Source organism: Setaria viridis, chromosome 3, assembly GCF_005286985.2.
Source record: "Setaria viridis chromosome 3, Setaria_viridis_v4.0, whole genome shotgun sequence".
Lineage (NCBI taxonomy): Eukaryota > Viridiplantae > Streptophyta > Magnoliopsida > Poales > Poaceae > Setaria > Setaria viridis.
The window spans coordinates 40,758,305-40,785,109 of NC_048265.2; the positions used below are offsets into that span (position 1 = coordinate 40,758,305).

The window sequence follows — 26,805 nt, forward strand, 5'->3', positions numbered from 1 at the left end:
CTCTGATCTTCTTATACGACAAACTTCATATGCTCACCAACTTAAATTAAACCGAGCTCTGTCAACTTCTGGAAGTCGCATTCTTGCACAAGAAGCCTGTCTAAACCTGTACTGTCATACAATCTCACAAGTCAAAAAGCCTCGTATCCTGTCGGGACAGTTTTCTCTGAATGCCACCGTCAGCCATTTTAGTAACCTCACCAGGTCAGGGGTCAGCCCATCTGGTCTCCCAGGCCCCCAGTTAGAATAATCTCTGACTGTCATCATATTCGTTTTGGTCTCCAATTGATAACTCGGAAAAATCACACACAAGATCGCCATCCCAACTGCATGTGTTTGTCTTGCGTGAAGATTCCCATCGATACGGATTAACCCGTGGATCGTCAGCTTGGGGTCAAAGTCAAACCACTTGTTTTCTCCCAGTCGAGGATCAGTGGCAGGTTCTCTGATAACTTTTGCTCATCTTCTGCAGGTAACTTTTGCTCTGAAGTCTGAACTCTGATCGTTTCAGGCCTCTCCAGCTCAGTGCCATGTGTGAGGAGATATTCCCATAATCTTGCCCAGGATTTTTTTTTCAGGTATCCTAACGCTGTACTAGTATAACAAACCTGACACCCTTCCTACTTATATTGTATGTAAAAGAAGAAAAACTGGATACTTTGACCAATTAAACCTTCTGATCTGTCTATGATTAATTTGTTGAAGGTTCCATATGCAGACTAAAATTGATGGACTTCTATCTTGTGTAGTCAGACCCCTTTATTTTGGCACTTATATTCCAGGATCAGACAGGTTCTCTGAATGTCCCATACTCCCATGCTGCTCATGTTTTGTATCACTGACCCTTGGTCTTCTTTGGGTGGTTTCAGGTCTCAGCAGCTCAGTGCCATGTGCAAGGATCTTCAATGATATCCTCTCAATCCCATCCTGTATTTTCAAGGGCTGTGTTCAGCAGTTCAGGTGCGCTCCTGCTCTGTCCGTATCCGTATCTGGTAGTGTCCATTCTTTTGTTCCGAAGATATATGTTTAATACTGACATAACAAACCTGAATCCTGAATACTTTGACGAGTTCCAACTTTGTGAGCTTGTGCATGGCCGCTGCATGTTCAGCCACACCTAAAGTGGGTGTCGGGATGATCGGAGCGATGACGTCACGCATGGGATCATCACAGATCTCCTGATTAGGAGTGGAAACTGCATGTCTTCCTCAGTGCAGGAGTAATACCATTCAGTGACAGTATTCAGCATGAGGAAGAAGAAACGTCCTCGTCACACTGACACTGCCTGAACTGACAACAGGTGAACACAGTTGATTGTACAACTGATGAGTGCATCCTGATAGCAGGTGCAGTCTGATAACTGAACAATTCCAAGAATGTGATTTTTGGGGGAAAATATCTTATTTCTTTACAACACTAATATGTAGATGAAAACAATTGATCTATTGAACATGGATTATCATTCCCATGTGCAGAACAGCACTAGGCCAGACATCACTGCATATGCAGCATGAACGGGCAAAGGCGCTTGTTTGTACAGAAACAGAGCGGTGTCCTGGTAATTGCCTAGTAGGTGTAGCCTGATTACTGAAGAATTCCTGCGCAGGCAAGCTTGCGGCAGCCCATGTGTATCTTAGTTTAATTACGTTAGCTTTCTTTATCTGAGTTAATGAGGTGTTTATTAATCTATATAATAGAACCTATTGTAAGCTTGAACTTCTTCTCCCTTAAAATGATACGGCAGTGCTCCTGCCTTAATGTTCAAAAAAATTACTGAGCAATTCCAACCACAAATCAGAAAATATCCTAATTTCCGCACTGCATCAAACCAATGTGTGGGCTGCAAAAGTACATGATTCACTGAACATTAATCGTGTTTGGATGATAACACTTGGACAGTTGGACATCTGGATTCTGGAAAGAGCTCTCATGTACTCCCTCCGTCGCAAATTATAGGTCGTTTTGGCATTTCTCGATTCATAACTTTTACTACACATATAGCTATAATATATATTTAACTGCATAACAAAAATTATGAATCTAAAAATGCTAAAACGACTTATAATTTGGACCAAGGGAATACGAAACAGCATAGACAGACAACCAGGCCTCGTCACTTTTATCATACGATGCTATAGTCTGACCCGGTGCATTAGAACCGGACACAGAGCAACAACTGATCGACTGGATTGATCACAATAACAACTGATGCTGCAGCGAACGTAATCCAGACCATGATCGGAGTCCAAATTCTGCGTAGCATTTAGAAGAAACACGACTAAATTCTACATAGCATTTAGAAGAAACACGACTACTCATGCTTTGTATTTCTATTCATTGGTCGTCTTTGGTCAGGTTCAGGTCTCATCAGCTCAGTGCCATGTGCAACGATTTCCACAGATATTCTCGCAATCCCGTCCTGCATTAGGTACACTCTTGCTCTGTCAATATCTAGCACTATTATTTTTTTTTCTCAATTAATATATAATATTGTTATGGTATCGTACAGCAAACATGACACCTGGCTACTGCTTTTGACGAATTCCTACTTTGTGAGCTGTGAATGCGCTTAACCCGGTGCTGGGATTTGCAGATACATGGAATCATCACAAATCTCCTGATTAAAGCTGATAGCAGGCGTTTCTTCCTACATTCAGTGGAGTAGTATCATTCAATGTCAAATTTCGTGACAAAACGTCGTTGTCAAAGCCACACAGGATTGGAACAGACAAAAAAAGAACGGTAGCCTGTTTTGCTGAACTCACAGGTTGCACAGGTGAAGAGACTGGATGGATGAGTCCTGCACAGATCCTGAAAATGTAGCGCTAACACTTGTTTGTACAACAGATGATGGCATCCTGATGCTAGGCACATAATCTGACCAATGAACCATTCCAAGAATTCGCTGCTGCCACACAATTCGCGATATATCATTATGCCTTTACCACAACCCAGCATGTAGGCATCCTGAAAACATTTGATGCACTGAACATGAATCGTGTATGAATGTGTAGCACATGCCCATCAGGAAAGAGCGCCTATGTACAGAACACCATCTAGACAAAAACACAGGCTTCATCGCTTTATCATACAAGGCCATTGTCTGACACAATGCAGCAAGCACCGGATACAGAGCAACCCATTACAACCTGATCAACTGACTGGATTGATCACAACTCGCAAGTGATGCTGCAGCCAACATGATCCAGCGGGACCCTAAGTCTAAATTCTACTAAATAGCATTAAGCAGAAACATAATGGACATCTATTTCACATTACATCAAACCACGGATTTCTGCATGCCTTCTGCCATCTGATCCCCCACATCTTCTGTTAACCATGTTCCTCAGAACCTGAATCGGATGAATGAGCAAAACAATCTACCCATGGAAAGAACAGGTCCATGTTGAATTCTGATTAGGCGTACCTTGGGTAAGGAACCCACTGAACCATGGTTATTCACTGGGCCATACAGAACAGAGTCACTAGATATATCTAGATGACATACCTAAACCTACATATGTAGATAACTGAGTGAAAAAAACAGCTAAAAATAAGAGCCAGCATCATCATTTGCCACCCATGTCGAGATGGCATAGAGGATGCGGCCCTTCCATCCCTGCAGAAGCCAATTGTGATCAATATCGATCACAAAGTCCTTGTGGTAGCAACCATCGACCTTGTCTCGCACTACCTGCACGACATCAGGGTTCAATGGCAGCTGCTTCAAGCCTGCTCGCTGATTCCGCACCTGCCATTGCTTGTATGTCTCAGGGCGCTCCACCCGATCTGTACCCTCACACGCAATGACATTCAGGGCGGCCCTCCCAAAGATGTTCTGCTCAATCAGCATCCTCTGGTTGCTATCTCTTGGGGTGGTTGTGTCCAGAACATCAAACAGGGCCGAGTAATAGAACAGAGCCTCCCGGAACCTTGTCACAAAGAACGGTGCACTGAAGGAGCCATTTACGATTGCATGGATGAAGGCATGAGGCCTCATCTTCCTGATGTTATTGAGAACAATATCCCTTGGGCTTTCAATCAAAACACTCTCATCCATCAAGTTCTTAAACTGGTATAAGCAGTTCACAATGAGCACCTCCTCTGGATCAAGGTTCAGATCCTCGGCACGGATGGTCTCCATCTTGGATGCTGCAATCACCTGGTACTTGAATGGCACGCCAAACTCTTGGGCATACTTGCTGAGCCGGCGCCCTGTCTCCTCAATGCGCTGAGTTGGGCGGAACCCAGGCTGCGGAAGGTCAATGCCTGTAATCCTCACCTCTGGAGGCCCACCCTCCCTGCATGCTATCCTTCGCAGGAAGCATGGCCACTGGAAGCCATAATGTATGCCATAATCCACGATATGTATCTTCTTCTTACCCAGGGAGGCATTGTAGATGGTTTGGTTCGAGAAGATGAAAACCACCTTCTTGAAGCAGATGGCGGCCATGTACAGCTGGTACGCCTGGAGTATGTCGACGGCGGAAGTGCGCTTGGCCATGAGCGACTGATACACCATGCTGCCCGTGCCGGCGAGCCGCGCCTGCAGGCCCTCGGCGAAGCAGTGCGCCAGGCGCTGCGTGGCGTCCCCCTGCGGACTGGCATGCTGCTTGATCTGCTTGAGCAGCTCAGTTGCGTTGCGGCGGTCGTCACTAGCGACGGCCTGCGCGCAGTGGATGAGCAGCGTGCGAAGGTCCACCACCTCCCTCCCGCCGCGGCGCCCTCCTCCCTTGGCCTTGGCCTTGCCGTTTCCGTTGACAGCCTCCTTCTTGGCGGCCTCCTCCTGCATGGCGATCCGCAGCTTCTCCATCTGCTCGACGCACATCTCGTGGGAGGTGATCATGTACTTGTCGAAGACGTCCCGGTCGTCGCCGTCCCCCTGCAGCGCGCTCTGCTTGCTGCTCCGGCGGTCCATCTCCAGGTCCTCCTCGTCGTCGTAGAACCGGTTCTTACGGCCGCGACCCCCCACGCCGCCGCCGCCTCCAGGCACCGCATCAAGCGCCGCCACGGCCACCACCTCCTCCTTCACGGCCACCGCTGCGGCGACTGGGGCGGAGCCGTTGAATCCGGCAGCCGCGAACTTGTTCTCGGTGGGGAGGACGAACCTCTTGGCGTCCTCGGGCGGGTCGAGGTCGATGACGAGCTTGTCCTGGCTGGGGAGGAACTTGTTGGCCTCCTCCATGCCCTTGAGGAAGGCGGAGCTCATGAGGTCGGAGTTGGCGCCGTCGCTGAAGAAGGCGGCAGGGTCGAGGTCGAAGCCGTTGAACTGGGCGCCGGGGGCCGAGGCGTAGGAGTCGACCGCCGCGGGGGTGAGGGGCGCGTTGGCGGCGTCGGAGGAGCAGGAGGAGGCGGGGTGGGAGACGCTGGCGCCGCTGTGGGTCGCGGAAGGGGAGGTGGAGGTGTCGTCGGAGAGGATGTCGAGGAAGGGCTGCTGCGCCTGGAGCAGCGCCGGGTGGTCGGGGTACTCGTAGAAGAACTTGTCGTCGATGTCCTCCTCCATGAGCATGCGGGAGATGAAGGGGAGCACCATGTCCTCCGGCGACGCCGCCGCCCCGGCCCCACCGTTAGGTTGGGGGTAAGACGGCTGCGGCTGAGGCTGAGGCTGAGGCTGCTCGTGATGCGGGGTGGGCGGGAGGTCGAGGTAGGCGGAGGGGGAGGTGGGGCCGAGGTCGGAGAGGTAGAAGGAGAGGTCGTCGGCGATGGCGCCGGGGGATGGGGAGGGGTCGTAGGAGGAGCCCATGGCGGCGGCGGAGGGAACGGGTGGTGGGTGAGAGGAGTGGATGAGGACGAGGAGGGTTTAGCGGCTGGCTTTGTAGGGGAGGGGCGGGGAGGGGAGCGAGCGGGCGACGAAGGTTCGGGGAAGGCGGCGGCGGCGGAAATGGATTGGGGGATTGAGAGGAGATGGTGGAGTGGAGGAGGAGACGGGGGAAAGGGGGATCGGGAGCCGGGTGGCCCCAGGCGGTGGGCCCGGTCGGCTGGGCTGGACCGGGCCCGGCGGCGACTTTCCCCTGGCTCTCTCTCTATCGGTTTGACGGTTTCCACCGTGTCATAGCTCAGAGGCTGCCTGCGACTGCAAGTGATGGGAGGCTCGGTAGTGTATCCCGGGGGTGCAGAAGAGTTTAATTTCTGTTTTTCCTTGTTGTAAAACGATAATAATTGGTAGGAAAATAATGTACTTCTATTTTCGATAGCTCAGTCATCCGATGGATCGCTACGAACACGACAAACTTGAGTGTCACACATGGTGTACGCATACGACGAGTGCGTTCTCGATAAGGGTTTGACCTTTTCCACGCATAATCGGTTGTGGCTCCTGACGGATCAAATCGTTCGCGGTGAGTTGTCGCAAGCGAAACGTGTGAGTGTGGTTGCATCCCATTTCCTCACCGCTCTCCAGCTGCTAGCCGCCTTGCCAAACTCCCTTTCAAACCAACGGCTCAAATCTCACCCGCCTCCATGTTTGATTTTTTTTTATACCGTTCGTTTTGTTTTCCATTGGTAATATTGGTAAACGCAAAAGGAAACGATGGAGGTTGCATGTGAGCATGGCCGATCGAAGGAGACCATTGTAGAGAAGTTGGGCGATAGTTTGTTACGCGTCGCGTACGTGCTGCACCCATGAGCCCAGCCCAGATCCGACACTAAACGATTAATGTACAGGAAGCCGTTGAAGCGAGCCTAGAAGGCACAGAGAAGGTTGCCTGGCATGGCATCATCGTCGTAAGCGGCATGGGGTGGACCCTGATGACCGTGCAGCCGTTAGGGACAATAATGGGGGTGCACGTATCCGAGCAAGCACGTACAAACAGGCAAGCGCCTTCCACGTCAGCGTCGCCCGTTTATACTTGGCACGCATGGAGGTGGAGCCGCTCGTGGGTGGTCGATCGGAGAAGATCGTATCCCTAACGAAAGGGCCGGCACTACTGTGCTCGGTATCCTGGACATGTCCTGTGGATCGGATCATTGAGTGCATGCAGGACCATTTTTATTCCAAAACTGAAAAAAGAATAGAGAGTGCAGGACCATGTCGTCTTATACGTGTACAGCTTGCAACGTCCAGCCATGGATGATTTAGCTAGCCTTTCTCTCAAGCACGCTCAGCATTACTAAATTACACAAACGTGCATACACACACACACACACACACACACACACACACACACACACACACACACATATATATATATATATATATATATATATATATATATATAAACAATATACAATACATGTTGATCGATCATCTTAAACGTCATATATTTAAGAATGAACTTGGTAGGCATGACATCGTATCCACAAGGGATAAATTCAGCACCGTGCATACACTACTGTACACAGATGCACATGCCGTCGGTTCTCCTGAGCAAGGTACCTGCAGCTCATTCTTGAACCGACACAACCATCCTCCATCGATCCCTAGCGATATATAGGACTCTGTAGTTGCCTAGTTGGCAAGTGCTTCCAGAAGGATGCCCAACATCTTTTTTATTTTTTAGTCCTTTTTATGAAAGATTCTCACAAATACGTCCCTGACGGAACTAATTCTAAAAATGAACCCTTAGCTTGGCGCCATCCACGCTGGCGCCAAGCTTACACATCTCAGCACCAGCCATCCTAGCGCCCATGCGCAGCTGCTGACGTGGATGCCGACGTGGTGGGGGCTTGGCGCCGTAGACCTTGACGCCGAGCAATTTACCTTTCGAACGAGTTTCGAATAAAACAAGTATAATTATTCCGAGGAGTGTGCAACAAACTATGCTTTAGTTCAACTAGTTAGGACGTGAGCTTCTTATCCTAAAGACCTGAGTTCAAACCCCTGAATCTTTTTTCCTACATTTTACTTTTTTTAGCTAATCGGTGCTAATAAGAGTTCTGTATAAAAATGATTTTCTACGTAAGTCTGCAAGGAGATTACTCATTGCTAGCTGTACCATTTCCGCGGGGCACGTAGCTGTTGATCGACATGGTCCAGGCGCTTAGTTCGTACGGAGTACATTTTTGTTACGACCAGCGTAGAGTCTTGGTTATCAGCATCGGTTTTATTCAGGCTTCAAAATTTGAAATGAAATATGGACCGCGCTGATCAACAGTTCAAAACCGCGTACCTAGGCTTAGGCTTACCTGTCTCAAAAATAGTAAGAGGTGAAGAACTGACCCGATCTTTTTTTTTGGCGCGGTTGATCTCAGACATGGGTAACGAACTATAAATCCATCATGCATGTTGATTAAAAAAAATAAAATGTAGGAAAAAAATTCAACACAAGAGTTTGAACTCAGTCTTTAGGATAAGAAGCCCACATCCTAACCAGTTGAACTAGAGCATAGTTTGTTGCAAACTCCTCGGAATAATTATATTTGTTTCGTTCGAAACTTGTTCGAAAGGTAAATTGCTCGGCGCCAAGGTGTACGGCGCCAAACTTGGCGCCAAGATCTACTGGCGCCAAGCCCCTGACACGTCGGTATCCGCTTCAGCAGCTGCGCATGGACCTTGGTGCCAGAATGGCTGGCGCCGAGACGTGTAAGCTTGGCGCCAGCGTGAATGGCGCCAAGCTAAGGGTCCATTTTTGGAATTGGTTCCGCCAGGGGCGTATTTGTGAGAATCTTTCACAAAAAGGGCTAAAAAATAAAAAATTTGGGGATGCCTACATGTGGCGCGCGAGAGCTCACGCGAAAATGTGTTATCCATGTTAAGGTGGTGTTTGGATATGAGGTGCTAAACTTTAGCAGGGTCACATCGGATGTTTGGATGCTAATTAGGAGGACTAAACATGAGTTAATTACAAAACTAATTGCACAGATGAAGTCTAATTCGTGAGACGAATCTATTAAGACTAATTAATCCATCATTAGCAAATGATTACTGTAGCACCACATTGCCAAATCATGGACTAATTAGGCTTAATAGATTCATCTCGTGAATCAGACTCCATCTGTGCAATTAGTTTTGTAATTAGACTATGTTTAATACTCCTAATTAGTATCCAAACATCCGATGTGATAGGTGCTAAAGTTTAGCAGGGGAGAAAAAGTGGCCCGAAGCTGTTTCGACAACGCATTTATATGCGGGCGCTCGGACAGTCATCATCATACCGAGTCCTTTATTAATTTAATCACATTCAACTTGGCCTTTTTTTTAGAGAAATTACACTTAATCCGCATCGATCCTCAGGATCCTTGGGCCCACCACCAACCAAACACCGCACTTCATTTTTGGGATTCTTATAAGGTGAGATTTAATATGTAACTCATACTTTTAGGCCTTTGGATATGGACTTAAATCGAAATATCTATGCGAGTATCTTTTTCTTTAACTATATTTGTAAAGTGATTTAGATTTTTCTTTTTACTAAGGGACATTTTGCAATAAAAATTCACGTGTGTGTCTTTAACATATTCCTATTTAAGCTAGAATTATTTTTCCTTTTTTGCTTTGACTTTCAGAGACATCCAATGGTCAAGGGTGATAAATAAAAACTTATAGAGATAAGCAAAACCTAAGAAAGGCTTTCACGGAATAAACCATAATAGCACAAATAAGAAAAAACGCTTTCTTATCACTATGAAATATCTCGAAGAAAACGAACCATATGCAGTGGCTGTATATATTGCATTGTGATGTAGAGGCCGGAATATTGAACTATTCCTTTATCTAAAAAAGTGAAAAAAGTATATAGTGGGGTTCGATCCAAACATTTCGTTGAAGAACAACTTTAATATACTCCCTCCGTCCCAAAAAGAATGCAACTCTCACTTCTCGAGGAGTCAAACAGTTTCAAGGTTGACCAAATTTATACAAAAAAATACTAACATTCATGTCTCCAAAAAGATTTAGTATAGTACATGATTAATTTATTGATATTTATTTTGTAGATTAATTTATTGGTATTTATCTTGTACCATAAATGTTAGTACTATTTCGTATAAATTTGATCAAATCTAAAATTAGTTGACTTCTTAGGAAGCGAAAGTTGCATTCTTTTTTGGGAGAGGGAGCAAAGATACGTATAAATAAATTATATGTAATACAGCGCAGAAGAATCTAGCATCTTTGCTTCAGTGTGCCAAGTGGTTATTGGCCTGTCGATTTCGCGGCCCGGAAGACGCATATGCCTCCAAACGACGTGGTAGGGGTCGAGAGGATTGTACGTGCACTTTTTCCAGGGTAAAAGGTTGTCAAACTGATGGCATCCGTTTTTTGTCCGTGGCCACTGGCCAACCCAGCTTTCGCCTGTAGCTTTCGCCTTTCGGGGTGCAAGTGCAAGCTTTTAGATTAGTTGCCGACGAGAGGCGGCTGCTACGGCCACGTAAAAACATCATGGACTTTTATATGCTTGTTTGTGTTTTCGAGTTGAAATGACTGTTTGTGATGAAATTAAGTCCAAATTACCATATTATGCGCTCATCATCAGCTGTACATGATGTACTGTATGCTAAATCTTTTCAGAAATCTAATAGATGTATTTCGAACTACTTTTCGTGAGTTTATTAAATTCCCCGCCAGACAGATCGAGCAGGAGCCGCCACACCACATGTGTCCCGAAACCCATGGAAACGAGAGACCAAACTAGACAGCAAAATCAGCCATCAATCACCTACAGTCCTTGCGCAAGAAATGGCAGTTACGAGGGGTGGTCCATGCATCATCTCTTCTGAACTCTGATGAGGCCTTTTGACATGGACACCATAGGAAAAAAAGGGGAGAGTAATCACGCACTTACCGCAGAATTTTATCGTCTCCCATCCGCTTAGGTTAGATAAGCACCACCTACTGGTGGGCACCTACGTACTACTGCTTCTACGAAAGAGACTCTATCTAGCTAGGCAAAAAAACAAAGCAGTATGCTCGACGATTCACTCACTGTCACGTGACGCCGAGCTGTGTGTCTAGCTAGCCATGCAGTAGCCACCTTACGTCTGGACCCCTGCTGCCTGCTCGTAGCTTTATGCCACCTCTTGGTGCTCCCTGCTCCGCATAGGAACACCGTTGAATTCAACGATGATCGCATCACGTGGAATCGAAGGCGCCCGGGGATGATGATGGCGACAGGTTAGTCCACTGCACCCTCCGTTTTTTTTTGGTTTAAATGAAATCTCGATATCGTCGTCTACGATTTCTAAGACTTGCAAATTAAATCTGCTCGTCGGCATATCCTACCCACTCCGCTTGTGATCCAACCTTCAATTTGGTGGCCTGATGATTACGGTAAAAATCTCCGATACGATCGATATGAAATCTCCAGAGTCTGGAAAGTTTCAAGCGTAGTGAAGGTTAGCCTGACTGACATGTGGGGCCCGTGAAAGCCATGCTTGGAGGACTGGAACGAAATATCTGGTGGCGGCAAGGTGAATAGGTGATGGAAAACGGATAGGAAGATTACGCTGCTGCAGATGCCCACCACTACAAGACATGGACTCGAAAAAGATCCGCCATGCAGAAGCTACCAGGAGGCGCGGGATTGACTGGGCCTGTGGGATCCAGGAACTGCAGCAGAGAGCGTGACACCGTGACAGGGAAAAACAAATGTGGCAGTCCGTGTAAACATCGCGCCCTGTCACGATCGTCGGAAGCAAGCAACCAACGTAAAAAGAGCATGTGGTCAATTCAGACAGGCAGGAGCGTAACATCCTAATTTTCAACTTTTGCAACTTAAGGAGCCGATTGGATACAACCTACTAAACTTTAGGAGGATCACATCGGATGTTCGAACACTAATAAGAAATACTAAACATGAGCTAATTATAAAACTAACTGCATAACCCATATACTAATTCGCGAGACGAATTAATCCATCATTAGCAAATGGTTACTGTAGCACCACATTGTCAGATCATAGACTAATTAGGCTTAATAGATTCGTCTCGCGAATTAGACTTCATCTGTGCAATTAGTTTTGTAATTAGACTATATTTAATACTCCTAATTAGTATCCAAACATCCGATGGGATAGGTATTTAAAGTTTAAAGTTTAGGGGGTGTATAATACCCCCTTAATAAAATTTATTAGAATTTAATTGCTTGTGTTTAAGGATTTAATGTTTTCTAAGATTTTATTTAATTTTCTAGACATTTAAATGTTTTTCTAAAATTTAATTAATGAACCATAGGAGTTCATTGTTGTATTTCATGCTGGTGCATTTTGATTTTTGTTTGTTTGAATTCAAATTTATATTTAAATTCATTTGTTTGAATCCCTTTTAAACAATAGGGAAATCTTTCATTTTTTCTCTCTTTCTCTTTCTTCTTTTGGCCACGTTTCCTTTCGGCCCGACTTCAACAGCAGCGGCTCGCAGGCCAGACCATCCTAGCAGCAGCCTGCTTCCTCCGCCAGCCAATTCCCGCAGCCACCTCCGCAGCCCAGCAGCGCCGGCCGCTCATTCACTCGATGATAGGCATGCCCGCTTGTCATCCCCCTCCTTCCGCGCGCCCGCGCCCGAGCCGAACTCAAGCTCGAGTTTGTGCCGCGCGCGCCTCCGCCTCCGATGCGTGGCCTGCACGCCTAGGCCGCGCCCTCAGGCTTTATAAACCGCGCCACCACCTCGCCCTGAAGCCCTTTACCGAACCCTAAACCCCGTGCCCAGCTCCAGCACCGCCACCGCACACCCGCAACCCTAGCCTAGCACCGCCGCGCTCGTTTTTCACCGCCACCGCCTTCCCGTCGACGAGATCACCGCCCGAAGCACCGCGAGAAGGTGAGGAAGCTGCCCGTGAAGATCCCATTGTAACGACCTCGGTTAAAATCCTTCACGTTAATCTTAATCCGAGTCCCTGATCCCCTATCTCAGCTTTACTAAGTCTAAGTGCTCAACCTCCAGTTCAGTCCCGACCCCTGTGATCCGACCCCTCGCCGTTTCCCCCCAGTTCCGACCCCGCCGACCCCAACTCGCCCGCCAGATCTTTCTAAGTCCTCCCACAACGCCTCCCCTCAATCTGAGCAAGTGGACCACCGAGACTGACCGGTGGACCCACGAGATCTTTCTCCCAGATCTCCCGCAACAGGCGCACTCGAGTTGCATGCCCGCTTCAGAGTTCCCTTGCCGCGTGGCTCAACTTCTCCGACGCCCGCCGCTCCGCCTCGTCGCCGGCCACGACTGGATGGATTCTCGCGCCCCCTTTCCCAATCGCAGCGGAAGCTCCTCTGCTACCCTTTCTGCAGCACCTCGCCGCCCGCGCCCATCATCACCTCGCTAAACCCCTGGCTGCAGAGCCCGATGCCGCCCGTCTTTTCCGTCGCCCCTCCACAGTCGCGCCGCCCCGGTCCGCGCTACGCGACGATTCCTCCTCCACCAACCCAGACCGCGGCAGCGACAGCTCCTTTCCCCGCCCTGTCAGAGCTCCGCCCCCAACAATCTGTTGCTCCGCGCTCGCCCGCGCGACAGCAGCCGCCTGTCTTCTCACCTGTGCGCCCTCGTTTCTAGCGCCATTTTCCCGGTCACTTCCATCAAATCCACCGCACGACGATGCCCGCCTTCGCCAAATCCCAACCACCGGCAAAACCGCGCCTGCGCCGCCATGTCATCGGTGCCCAATAACTGCCGGTGTCATCCTCGAAGTTCTGCTCCACCGCCCTCGTCGCTCAATCGCCGCCCCGGCAGCGCACTCCATTGTTTCTTCCCCGGTCCTTGCGCCGCTCCAACCTTCTCCCTTCCGCGCAGCTATAAAAAGGAATGCCGGAGCCCCGCCGGAGTTCCCCTTCGTCATCGCTGCCCTCCCGCCTTGCTCCCTGTTCGTGCTCACAGCGCCACCGCCTAAGTTCTGAGGAACTCTCCTCTCCGCTCCACACCGCTCTCTCAATCCACCTAGCCTCTTGCTCCTCCGTGCTGCGCAAATGCTTGCTTGTGGTTCACAAGAAGCACCGCTGCCGCCGGAACCCACCGGACCTTGCCGCTGTCCCAAGCCTTAGCCTTTCCGCTCGAGTCTGCTCTTTCCCGACCCCAAGCCCCATCTATAAGACGAAGGTAAGCTACCGACCCTTTGTTCATCTCGTCCGACCCCTCCTATCTGCCCGACCCTGGTTCCGTCTCGCCCGACCCTGTCTGTTCCGCCGACCTTTCTCCACCTCGCCCGAGGGCTCGGCTGTATCTTTTTCCTTGAACCGAGGGTGTATGTGTAAAATTTGGGGACTTTTCAGCGTTAAGTCTAAGGACCCCTAGCACATCTATTCCTCTAGATTAAGGGTCTGATCATAAGTTCCTTCCCATCCAACCTTTATATCTTGATCTCCACCAACTCAAGCGAACCTTCCCACGCTCCTGTAACTTGCCGCAAGTTTCTGGGCTCAAACTTGCAAGTTTGTTGTTGAAATAACCGTCTAAAATGCTAACCAATGCATTGCATTCGTGTAGAGCTGCGCCTCGCCGACGACTTCTACGAGCTGCACCCGGCGTCGGAAGACGAAGGTGTAGCCGAGCTCCTGCCTTCAGAAGCCGAAGCCGCCCAAGCGGAAGAGCAGCTCCCTTCCTTCTCGCGTGAAGGCAAGCCCCGAATGCATGAATCCCCTGTGTTTTACCAAACTTGCGCATGCCTTCTTGATCATGCTTGTGCATTTACGTATAGGAGTTGTTTGGAACCATAGATGCATGACTTAGTTTTTTCCATGATCTGAACACTAGCTGTTGGACCGAGTAGATGCTTTGCTTAAATAGGAAATGGTAAAAGCCGAGTGATTTCCTGTCACTCGCGAGTTGCAGGAGTTGGTTGTTCCTCTTCTGTTACAACTATAAGGACGATGGACGGGACAGGGTTCTGGTTAACTCTTTGGTGGTCGGTTGATTGCCCCGTCTGTCTATGAAACTTGCTAAGGCCCGACAGTGGTGATGTTCGTGATCAAGTGTTTGAAAGTACTAATCTCATACCTAGTATGGGATGGGGAAGCCTAGTACCTGATTGAACTAGGGCATAGCTTATACCCCTGCTGTCCCTGGAACAAGGTTCCCATGGTGCATCATGTGGGTGCAAGTGCGGTCATAGTACGGTAGAGGCCGGGACTGTGGAGCATTGCATGCCAAAGGAAGTTTGGACCTGACACGTGCCTGGGAATTGATGGGGACGACCGACACAGGAAGCGACCTTTGTGGTGCACGGATGTCGTGAGATTAGGTTTGCCATGCATGGTTAAGAAACCCGAATCGATTCGTCTGCCTCTCACAGTTTGAGACTGCTTGATCGCTATGTCACCTTGAGTAATAAAGGAATCTGATGATGACATGGTCTTGATGATGATGTATCTACCTTTTGGTTGGTTCTATGTTTGCTTAAAGTAAGTTGCTAACTTAGATTGGGTAATGAACTTAGAACCTGAGCTAAAACTTGAAAGTAGGGATACACCTAGCGCTTTTGGCAAACAAACCCCTCAGCCAAAAAGCCTTGCATGTCTAGAAGTGGTGGAGTAGCGTACTCCCTGTCGGTTAAGTCTTGTTGAGCTTAGTAGCTCAGCCTTGTTGTGGCTCTTCTTTTTCAGGTGAAGTTGCTGCCTCTGAGCCATCCTCTGTTGGCACTTGGCCGCCCCAACTCCCTCTGGGTTGGACGGTTGAGTGGGATCCCTTCTCGGACGGCGAGGAGAGGGATCATTGACGTCCCGGTTGGCCTCACCAAGGATGTCCGACCCCGACGAAGTAGCTTCCGCATGCTGTTTTACCTTCTGTTATTTTTCTTCTAAAATTTGTAAAACTCTGATGTTTATTTTGGAAGTAATCTAAATGGTTAATTTGTTAACTCAGTGGACTTGTTGTATTCTCTGGAACCGCTCACCTTCGTGTGAGTTTGCTATTCGGTCCTGTTCAAGTGGTTAAATTGGATGAAATCCGACGGCACTTCGTGTTTACTTGGTTAAGGTATGAGTGTCGCATATCAGGCGGCTTAATCATGTTTAGTCAAGCAAATTCGAAGTGGATCTGCCACACCCATGCACTCCCGTGCCTTCTTTCACGCGCACGAGCTCGCCGGAGTTGCTGCCGCCGCGCCGAGCGACCTCTTCGAGCCGCGTGTCGCTGTCACCACCTAAACTACTGCGAGAATCGCCTAGATCGGTTCACCGTAACCCCAGCTTCGCCCCGAGCCAATCCCCATAAAAAATCGTGAACCGCCGCTCGAGCTACGCTCGATTCCGGCGAGGTTTCCTGCAGCGTTGCCGCTCGCTGCTACATTTGCCGCTGCCCGTGCACTACCGTAGCCGCCAACCGTGCGATCGAGCGCCGACAGCCCAGATCAGATCTGACCCCGGTCAATACCGATCAACCCGAGCCGCTCGCGCCGCTTTTGCAAAGCCACTGCTTTTCTCTCTTTTTGCACCCGAGGTCATGTACAGTTCAAAAGTAATTGATTTAGATCATTTTTCTTCTGTTTAGACCCCTGCTCTTTGATAAAATCCCGCTCGCCATCCTAGATCTATTTATATGTTTAATTAGTTTTTAGCGTTTGATTTCTGTAAGTTTAGCCCCTCAAAGTTTAGTTTTCTTGCAGTTAAGCTCTTGAACCTTGTTTAGTTCATATCTTTAGCGTTTTAAATCCGTCTTAAGCGATTCTTACGCCTATGAGTTCGTGTTGACGCATAGATTAGTTTTATGGTCCTGTTTACTCTGTTGCTACTGTTTGATGTAATATTTTCTTATTTTAGTCCTTTGCTTGCTTGTATGTACTTGCTTGATACGCATAGAAGGATCGCAGTTCAAGGAATTTGAAGAGCAAAGCTTTGAAGACTTTGAGTAGTAAGAGCAAGTTCAGGAAGGCAAGTCGTGCCCTTGATCACAATTTGATCCTATGCAATATTTACTTTCATGTTCAATACACATATGATATGCACTTTAAGTATATAAACATGATGAGTCCTATTTAAGGTGTGCCTAGTTTCATCCCTACACCTTGATCAACCTGGGTTTGGGTAGTTCTTGCTTAGTTGCTCTAACTGGGTATAGTGGTATTAATGGACCAATGATTTCCATTAATACAAGATCACCATGCTTAATCGGAATATGGAGAACTACTCAGGAAAACAGTATAACCATAAGAACTACATGGCTCTGGTCTTGGCTAATTAATTAGAGACTCTAGTTTGAAGTAATCTTACCAAAAGGGCAAGAGGGGGGATTGAGTTGTTGTATAGCCTGTCCTCTTATGAAGTAAGCTTTGCTAAGATACTATGCCCACTAGGGAGGTTTATGCTCGCCAGACACCGAAACCTTAGCGGCTTACCACTTATTAGGGAATCTTTGTAATGACCTCGTAGCGTCCCTATGCAATCACACCTCGGAAGTGTGGTATTGTGCCTGACCCGCACAACATGGTTGGATCTAAAGTTCTTTTGAACTTTTACGCAACTTGTGAGTAAAGATGTACAACCTTTGCAGAGTGTAAAACTGTTATAACAGCTGTGCTCACGGTCAAGAGCGGCCTGTACCCTCACGTGATTAATTTATTGAAAGTTGAATTAAATTGATGTTATTTATTGATGTTATCTTTATTTATGTTCATGTTTAATGTAGGTGGTATAAATTTATACTTAGTAATTGCTAATAAAACTTGACCAACCAATTAAAATGTTGAATGCTATTAAACCATAACCTATCCTTATATAACCTTACACTACACATTTCCCACGCTTGCTGAGTACCAATACTCATCCTTGTTAAAACCGCTGCTCAGACCAAGTCAACTTTTAGGAGGTTCTTAAAGACTTCGAGGAGTTTTAGGCGTACATGTGCCCCCAGTCAACTGGCTGTGGAGTCATCGTCATCTTTGAAGTTCCGCTGCTAGAATAAAGATTCGTTTTGCTATTCGAATTAAAGACTTTCGGTCATATAATAAATTTAATACTCTCTTTACGTTTTGACACTATCTATGGTATTTACTAAAGTCATTGCATGTGTGAAACTTGATCCTGGTGTACATATAATTTATTCATCTAGTTTTGCCTTTAGGTGTGACAACGAGGAGCTAGCATCAAGAATACAAAATTGCTTTTGTTTTACCTTTTTGTACGAGGTGATTTGGTGACAATGGGTGGGTTCGGAGCTTTCACCGGTCAGAGCACAAAACTGAAATCACTACCAACTCGTAATAATAGTTGTTTATATGCTTGTAACTATAAAAAAAGCAATTCTTGGAAGCAGTCTCTGTAATTCTTGGAAAACAATCCAGAGCCTTACGACTAGTAAAAGATACGCAATGTCAACATGAAAATGCAAAGGTTTAGAAGCAATATATAATACACTAGGTCATGTTTAGTTCCCTCCAAACTCCCAATTTTGACACTATGCAAAAAGAAGATTCCCCATCACATCAAACTTACGGTACATGCATGGAGTATTAAATGTAGACGAAATCAAAAACTAATTGCACAGTTTTGTTGTACTTTGCGAGACGAATCTTTTGAGCCTAATTAGTCAATATTTGGACAATAATTTACAAATACAAACGAAATGCTACAGTTGCGCATTTATGGTAAGATGCCAATTTTGCCACTTCCAAATTGAGAAGTAAACAAGGTCTAGAAGAAAAGGAACACTTTTATTTTGTTGCCACCCACATCGGTCAAGGCACGCATATAAACACCGGAGGATTAGCAGTCAAGAGGGAACCAATAACAATTCCATTGGCTCCGGGGGTCAAACTTGCAATTTGTGCACATGCCATATACATCTGCTGCCCACGGGATAGTAGCTTAGAAAAAGTTTGGTGACCATGGGCCATGGCCACCTACGATGATCAACGGCGACGCCGCGACGGGAACAAGAAAGCTACGATTTTGACTTGCTAAACATTCCGATTCCATAAAAATGTACTTACCAGCAAGTGGGGGAAACATTAAGCATATGAGTCCTCAGCAAGCAGCAAAAAAAAAAAATACAAAGATCGACGACAGAAATTGCATGACAGTGACTCGATTCCAATTACTTTATCTGATCACCAAGCACTCGTGTTTTCTAATCCCAGTTCTGAACGCTTCTTTTCTTCCCTTTCAGCTATACTACAATACATCCCTATTACTTGAAGGCAATGTACTCCTCTCCTGCCCAATCAGGAACCCAGGACACATCCTTATACCACAAGCAAGGACAACACTAGTCCTCTACTCCTACCTCTCTTTCTTAATTCTTGGAGAACAATCCGGAGTCTTACCAACAACTAAATGTCAACGTGAATGAAACAGAGGTGATGCCGGGAAAGTAACATCTCAGTTCCTGTTGCTAGTCAAGGCAGAGCCAGAGGTGTGCAAACATTGTTGCATCAGCTACATTATCCCAAAGATTCAGTCAACAGGGATCCAATAATGCCAGTGCATCCAGTCAAAGGATCAAGTCACTTTAACTGTTGTAGACCACTAGACTGTGTGCTATCTGCCCACAGGATAGCCTAGAAAAATGGAAAAGACGCTTGGACGTTTGGTGACCCTCGTCATGGTCCATGGCTGCAAGGAGATCAGCAGCAACAACAAGGCTACAGATTTGACTTCTGCTGGCCAGACAGAGCCTATAAATTTGGTCAAAGGAAGCAAAGGGCAGGGAAAACTAGGCATCGGAATCAGAAAGAACAAGTAGGCCTGAAGAAGGATTGGGTGCCACTTGTTCTGTTGTTCAGGCTATCCGATGCACTGAAGCAAATATTATTGTAAAAGATACTGTTAAATGCCAAAAACACTTTAGAAGCAAACAAAGAAAAAGGTTGCTGCATTGGAATTAAGCAACAGAATAGCCATCTCCAACAGTAAACAGTAGAAATCTTAGTATCGTTCTTCAGTATCTGGTATTGAAATCAATCACCAGTTGCAAGGTAGAGACTTGGTTCCACTAATTTTATCTGATTGTTGTATTGGCAACCTAGCTACAGAATACCCATCCCCATGGTAAACAGTAAAATTCTTATACACGAATCAGTATCTGATATCGACATCACCAGTTGCAAGGTAGTGACTTGGTTTCAGTTATTATAGCTGATAACCAAGCAGATCCTTTTCTAGTTGCAATATCGAATGATTTCCTTTTCAACTATATGTCTTTTGTGCGCAGAAAGTGGAATTCCAGGTTTGATTATAGAAAGCGGCAAAAAATAGCAAGCCATCACCATCTATTATTGGACGAGGCGAAACATAAGACAATAACATAGTTACAAGTATCCTGAGCTATACATATAGCCACCGGGAAAATGCTCGCATGATCCCACTACTATCGACAGCAACCACGAGGACGATGCTGATAGCCACCAAAGGGATCAATCGGCACCAAGTCATATCTTCACCAATCCTAAAATCAACAGATAATAGGAAATAAACTTTATCACCATCTGCTTCAAATATGCCAAGCTACAGGTAGCTAGTGATAGTGATCGCAGGCGCCTGGGAAACCGTCTGATTTCCCATGACCAGCTTAGCCTAGATCATGTGCACTACGATAAAGACAACGTACAAGTAAGATCTGCCCAGTTAAAATGAGACCAGATGCCTTCTGATGGCACTAGTGACTGCTCTGGGTGGCTGCTAGAATTTATTGATTTTATATTAACTCTGATTATGGTGCCATATGATGGGGAACAGGCCAAAAGGTAACATAATTCATGAACCACTATGTACTTAAACTATGCTAGATAGGACAAAAAGCAATGCAGCCATAACCACCAAATCAATAAATTATGTTATGATGTGTTGGGTCCATTTTTCTACCCCTACTCAGGACAAGGACCCCAAAAGATAGCATGACATGATATCACGAACCCAGGAGATCAATATCGACGAGTGGTCCTTCCAAAAAAAAAGGAAAATACCGTGAAGTGTGAACACAGGGTGGAGAAAACGGTACAAAAGCCAAGCAGTCAGCCTTGACTAGAAGCAGATACCACCTTTTTTGCCAGGCAACCGGCAAGCAGCTAATCTTTTGTCCGTGTAAAGAAATTATTACCCACCTTCCTGTGGTTAGAAGAAACAGCTAGATGATGAGGTTCAATGAACCACATGTTGGAACTATACTTCATTGGATTAGGATAAACGGACAGAAACACCTGTTACCAATACCCACCGAAACATTCCAAAAACTTTTGACAAAGCAGTAAAATTACAGGCCTGTGAATGATGCATGGCATCATTGAAAAAGGGCATACCATATTGTGATGCCTCAAAATCAATGCGAAGAGGGGGCATCTCGCTTTTCTTTCCTTTTTTACTTTAATACTTTCTTTCTGAAAATACCATGAGGTCATATTTTAATTTCATAAAACAAATGGCATGATTTGAACTCTGTATACATTGGCTGTAAAGCCAGCATCTGGGTCAAGAAAAGCATCACCAACCAACAGAGTGATCACCAATTTGGGAACGCTGTAGATTTTCAGGTGGTCATAGCGGTTTCATTAACCAAAGTTGAGCTTTGGCTGATATTTAGAGAACAGGTGGTAGGGTTGGGTTGATTACTACATGGTTCGACAGATTTTTGTGTAAACAGCATAGTTTTATTGCTTATTATGAAAACAAAAAAGGGGGGAAACATGAAGCTATTAACTTAGTGACTTCTGCACAAATGGGCCTTTTCCAGTAAAATTCTTGCTTTGCACAGCTACAAGATTGTGACCAAAAAACATACCGGGAGCCAACGACAGTGACCCTATTGAAACATGGTACAGAATGCTTGTCAGTGCTATGCTGGTATGTTGTGGAAATTAATTATCATCAGGAAAATAAACCAGGCTTTATCTAGTATGTGTTAGAGATTCCACTTGGATGGTTTTGGTCAATGGTCCGATATCAAAACAATCAAACAAATTTCATGCAACTGGGCTGAGCCACGCAGTCAGCTGCAGAAGCTATGATGGAACACACAGGTGAAACAGACATTGAGGACCAGAACTACAGAAGATGAATACATGACACTAGAAGTCCCGGATACTTCAGGATAGTGAAAGTAGGAAAGAAGCCAGCCTAACTAAGCTTAGCATACCTGTCAAGTGTCAAATATACATTGAATCAACTGGATCTGGTCTTCGTCTTGGAAGTTTCAATCCCTTGTACCATTGCTTGCATTTTCTGAGTCAAAAGAACATTCATGTTACAAGCGAGGAGACCAACACCAGTAAAAATTGAACGCCTAAGTGACCAATAAAGACATCCCACTCCAAAAAGAAATAAAGATGATAGATGTGGACCTACATCACTGCAACACTAAATGGTACTGGAATTTTGGTTAATAGCTTTAACTCTGAGCTAAAGGTTTGCAGCTCTGAATACTGAAGTTCATTAAAGGACCTACATCTATAAACTCTGAGATCAATCCTGTATTCAGCTACAATTTGATGGCAGCACAAGCTCCTAAGTTTTAACCATTAAATTATAGGTCTGAAGTTCTTGGGCCTTCTGAAGCTTTCTATACATCATTTACAGCTACCGACACCACCTACCTACAATTCTACATTACTCGCTACATTTCTTAGTCGTGCAATAATTATCAATAAAAAGGGAGTGTTGAAAGAATTTCTTAAAGCAATGCAAAGCGTTTCTACGACTGTCACCTTTACAGAGATTTCGACTTCATCAAGCTTCTCTAGTATCAAATCCCCAAGTGGAGGCTCCTGAAATATCAATGTATATACTTATAAAATTTTAGATAGCACGGAGAGCTTACGAAAACAGTCTAGGTAACCACAAATCAGGAGCTTGGTTTTAATAGATAAATGCAAACTTAACATATTTGATCCTAGTATACTGTTAGAAAAATAGTATTACACTAGATATTCAGACATATCTATTTATGAGTAGGTGTAGAGAAAACAGTACTAAAGTCAAGGTTGAAGTCGTAACCAACAAGAAATTCAAAATACAATGGCAGTGCTTTCCATTGCAAGTAGTGACTGATTTTTGTTATAATTGTTGAAAATAGAGAACATCGCATTATTTGATCTTAACATGAGAAATATGCATCTATACTACCAACAGAGCCAGATGATGCATAAGGTTATGCTGACGAACTTATAATCCAGGTTCAATGGTTGACTGAATGTAATATCAACATTGTCATGAATACCGCATGAGGACTTGTCATGTACAGAAAATACTGTTCATGCACTGTTCTGTAGTGTAATCAGTACCAGTGTGATAACTGGAAATCCCAAATATTTGAGTATTATGGTTGTTAGAGATAACTGCCTAGTTATCTGTTTCCTAGTTATCTATTTCTATGTATTTGAAGATATTTCTTAGCTGTGAAGTGAGTCATCCCTATGAAAGGATAGCATTGTATCCTGGATTCCTTGTTTCATTAAGGAAATAAATTAGCAAAAGCTTCTCAACTCTTGAGTTTCTTCCTCTCCCTGGCCTGCACCTTCTCCTCTAAGCTCAATACTTTCAAGCCATTGCTATCAATACCTCACTACAGCGTTCACCCACATCAAATACATCAGAACAACGCAATATCACGCATCAGAACAAGTTCCTTAAGCACAGTTCACAAGCATTTTGGAAACCAAATGCCGTTTAGTAACTGTAGCTGGTATGAGTATAGTATATTTGGCAAGTTTGATATGCCAATATGTAATAGCTCAATAACTTTAATAAAACAATGTTCAATTTTCAGTGTTAAAGACTAAATGAAACAAGACAGCTGTAGACATACCCAAGCACTAGCTATAGGATTCAAACTTGTGCTCTGTTGGCCATCAGATGGAGCTTTCCTGCTGAAATTCAGGTTCCTTGTGTTCAAAAGATGGACTAGAACAGCCTGAATAAGTACATCCAAGATTTAATTTCAGCAAAAACTCAAGATAAACTGAGGCCAACTAAATATTGAAATACCTTCCTGAAATCATGTGGATGAGAAACCCCAGTTATTTTTACATCATCACTAGCAGGCTTTCTAACACCAACATTCTCAATTCTGATAGAATATATCCCAAAAAAGGATTCAAGATAACCTACAGAAATCATGTGGTAATAACTGAGCTATTTGCAGCAAACATTGCTTCTCTCTTATAATGAACAAACTATTTGGCACAGCTTCTTGCAACAAAGGAGGGAGTTTCTTTTCTGTAAAACTGTCAGACAAAATTGGCTTTTGGAAATAATCTCAGAAAGATAGATATGGAAAAGGATATGAATATGATTTTCCCTAAAAAAGGGATATGAATATGCTGTAGCCAAGTTCTAGTAAGAGCAATTGACTAGTATAACATAGCCTATCCCCAACCCAAGTCAAGATCTTACAGTCTGGATTTTAAAGCTTTATAGCATCCTCCAGTTTTCATTCTTTAAAGTTACACATACACCTGAACATTTATAGATGAGAACTGGAAAAAAGCGCTGGAAACATTTTCTTCCAAAACACCAACCACAGTACATAGAACTATTAATTCTTTATGCAGTTATCACCATCCAAATATATGAACTGTGAGTCAAAAGCAGATGAAATTTTCGTTACTGATAACTGACAATTTTGTTCAGCATGGCATCAGACTCACCTTGCTCAACAACAACATCAGAAATTGAAGGGAGGATAACATATTTCTCCTTCTTGAAAACCCCAAAACAAGGAAAAGCAACAGGCTTGTTTACCTGGATTATGATCAACCTGTTAAATAGACCAATAACATGAATATAAAACCAAAGAGTAGTTTACCCATTCTGCATATAAATACCTTATAAACAATGGCATGTGGTGTCAAATATAATTTCCTTGAGCGGAAGTCCCTCCGACATACATATATCCGAATAGGTAAGTAAAGTAGCATGAGCACTCCTACTCCCCAAGCTAAGACTAGTAAAACAGATAAAAGAATCCACTGAGCAATTTGATACTTGACGAAATTATCTTCCATTTCTGCAAATGATGCATCATGGAGGACCTCATCCTCAATACTTATGTTATAGTCATTTGAAGATGAACCAGCCAATAAAAGTCTTTCTAATGCATCTACTTGCACTCTTTCATCTGGCGATCCCATCTATCATTCATAAGCATTGTTAAAGTCAATATATCTTAAGTTTAAAGAACACAATGCAAGACAAGTGTAAAGAACAAGTTGCTAACAATAATAAAGATTAAAGCATTTTTATTGGGATTATTCGAATAAAGCTGCGATATGTGACTATGTGAGCACAATAGCAAGGCAGTCATCCATCAATACTATGTGGTGTTAAAATAAAGATATGTTCAGGTCCTAAAACAAGGGCTAAGTTTACATTTGCAGAATATGTACTTGATGATACAATCATACAAATGATACCAGGTCAAGCAAAAGTTTACATCTAAACAAACTGCAACTATTAAACACCATCTCATATCGCAGTACGAAAAATAAGCTGCAGCAAAGTTATCCATACAGACAACCTAACAAATTTCAGCTCTACATAGCACTGAAGAAATAGAAGTCAGTAGGAAGCTAGACCTAAGTTAACCAAAAGACAGTAAACAGCCAAATCAAAGTACTAAACCAAGCATGTCTCCAACCACCGTTCGATTAAATTTCGACAGAATCAATAGAACAGCCAAAAGGAAATCCGGCAAACGGATCAGCGTAAGAACAAATAATATCAACGAAAGAAATACTGCTCCTCCCAGATACGACTGGGAGTGAGGCACAACACAATTGCAAGGCTACCAGCAATAAAAGTGGAACCGCACACTATAAACAGACTAAGTCACACCATTCAACTCATGACTGCACACTACCGATTATCCATGCCATCAACCCAAGCAGAATTTATAAAAAACAACTAAAGCCAGAAGAATATAAACTACTGAAACTCTGAAAGAACAGAAGCCTGTCGACAGTTGAACTTAAAATTAACTGACAACAGTAAACGGGCAAATGGAAGTAGGAGACAAGCATTTTTCTCTGGTCACAATTTGCATAAATTTGGACGGAGCCTTGAACGGACAAAAAGGAAATTCAGCACATGGAAACGGTATAAGAGCAGACTGTATCAACAAAAGAGTTACAGCTCGTCACAGTCACAGACAGTACCTGGCTACGTCTGGATAGCAAGGGGCAAACGCAATCGCGCCGCTACCAGTAACAGAACTCCGAACTGGAACCTCTAAACAGACTGTAAGTAACAGCAATCGACTCACTACCGCGCTCAGAGCGCATGGAACGGGTACGGAACAGAGCAAAATTTTTAGAAGCTATCACGGCCCGCACCGGATTGGGGTCTACTGGTGTCGTCACCGGCAGCAAAAAATGAGCAGGAATCGGAGCAAGATAGGGTTTACCGGAGCTGGAACCGCGACGGAAGCGGAAGAGAGCGCGCGCGGGGCGAGGCCGCCGGGGAATTTTGGCGAGCGAGGGCGAGAAGGTTTCGAGAGAGAAGGGAAGCGAATTCCAGGAGAAATGGTCGCCGACTTACGCTTTCGTAGTATGCAAACGTAAACAAGGAATGCGCGTTCATGAAGACTTGGCGCGTTTCTTGCTGCATAACTGCAGGGGGACTAGGCCCCCCAGTGCCGGCCCTGCAAGGGTGCTGGAGGTGCGATGGCCTAGGGCTCACGGGAGGGAGGGGCCTAGCCCAGGACCCGAGGTATACAGGCATACAACAGGTCAGTAGCGCGTCCGCGTACGGCATACAGAAAGATCCCTGACCGGCCCTTTAGACGTGCGACAAAGTCACAGAGAACAGAGAGTCAAACTATTAGAGAGACCCCCGGCTGGCCCTTTAGACCTTTACTTTAGGCCCTTCAGAACGTGCGACAGAGAGTCAGAGACCCAGGTAACAGACTAATAGAGGGTCAAAGGCCCTTTAGGCTTTAGACCTACGGGATCTCGGGACTTTGACGTGTGCATCGCCGGCCGAATGCGAATCGCCGCCATGCGACTGGAGTCTGGATAGTTTGCTC

General features: G+C 45.2%; 2 protein-coding genes across 4 annotated transcripts; both read right to left on the reverse strand.

The window, feature by feature from the left end:
• Positions 1–3,057: 3,057 nt before the first annotated feature.
• Positions 3,058–5,871, reverse strand: LOC117849444 (scarecrow-like protein 34). The gene has a single exon (XM_034731001.2). It carries the CDS (start codon positions 5,741–5,743, stop codon positions 3,548–3,550), a length of 2,196 nt encoding a protein of 731 aa, XP_034586892.1. The 5' UTR covers positions 5,744–5,871; the 3' UTR covers positions 3,058–3,547.
• Positions 5,872–20,003: 14,132 nt separating this feature from the next.
• Positions 20,004–26,344, reverse strand: LOC117850421 (uncharacterized). Of its 3 annotated transcripts, none has more exons than XR_011897850.1 (9): positions 26,185–26,344; positions 24,608–24,913; positions 24,431–24,524; positions 23,769–23,887; positions 23,590–23,694; positions 22,490–22,549; positions 21,922–22,007; positions 20,756–20,897; positions 20,004–20,238 (listed from the first exon to the last, which is right to left on the reverse strand). XR_011897850.1 is itself a non-coding variant. In XM_034732248.2 (8 exons), exons 2-7 carry the CDS (start codon positions 24,911–24,913, stop codon positions 21,948–21,950), a joined length of 744 nt encoding a protein of 247 aa, XP_034588139.1. In that variant the 5' UTR covers positions 26,185–26,344; the 3' UTR covers positions 20,004–20,238; positions 21,922–21,947. The 3 variants fall into 3 exon arrangements, 1 of the variants encoding a protein (XP_034588139.1); XR_004639257.2 differs by lacking the exon at positions 20,756–20,897 and adding an exon at positions 21,089–21,166; XM_034732248.2 differs by lacking the exon at positions 20,756–20,897.
• Positions 26,345–26,805: the final 461 nt, after the last annotated feature.

Bases quoted from the DNA above. Each gene is read 5' to 3' on its own strand.
- LOC117849444 (XM_034731001.2), bottom strand. From the start codon at position 5,743: ATGGGCTCCTCCTACGACCCCTCCCCATCCCCCGGCGCCATCGCCGAC.
- LOC117850421 (XM_034732248.2), bottom strand. From the start codon at position 24,913: ATGGGATCGCCAGATGAAAGAGTGCAAGTAGATGCATTAGAAAGACTT. The intron at 24,525-24,607 runs GTATTTATATGC...ATCATAATCCAG, and splicing joins CACATGCCATTGTTTATAAG to GTAAACAAGCCTGTTGCTTT. The intron at 22,550-23,589 runs GTATGTCTACAG...TTGATATTTCAG, and splicing joins ATCCTATAGCTAGTGCTTGG to GAGCCTCCACTTGGGGATTT.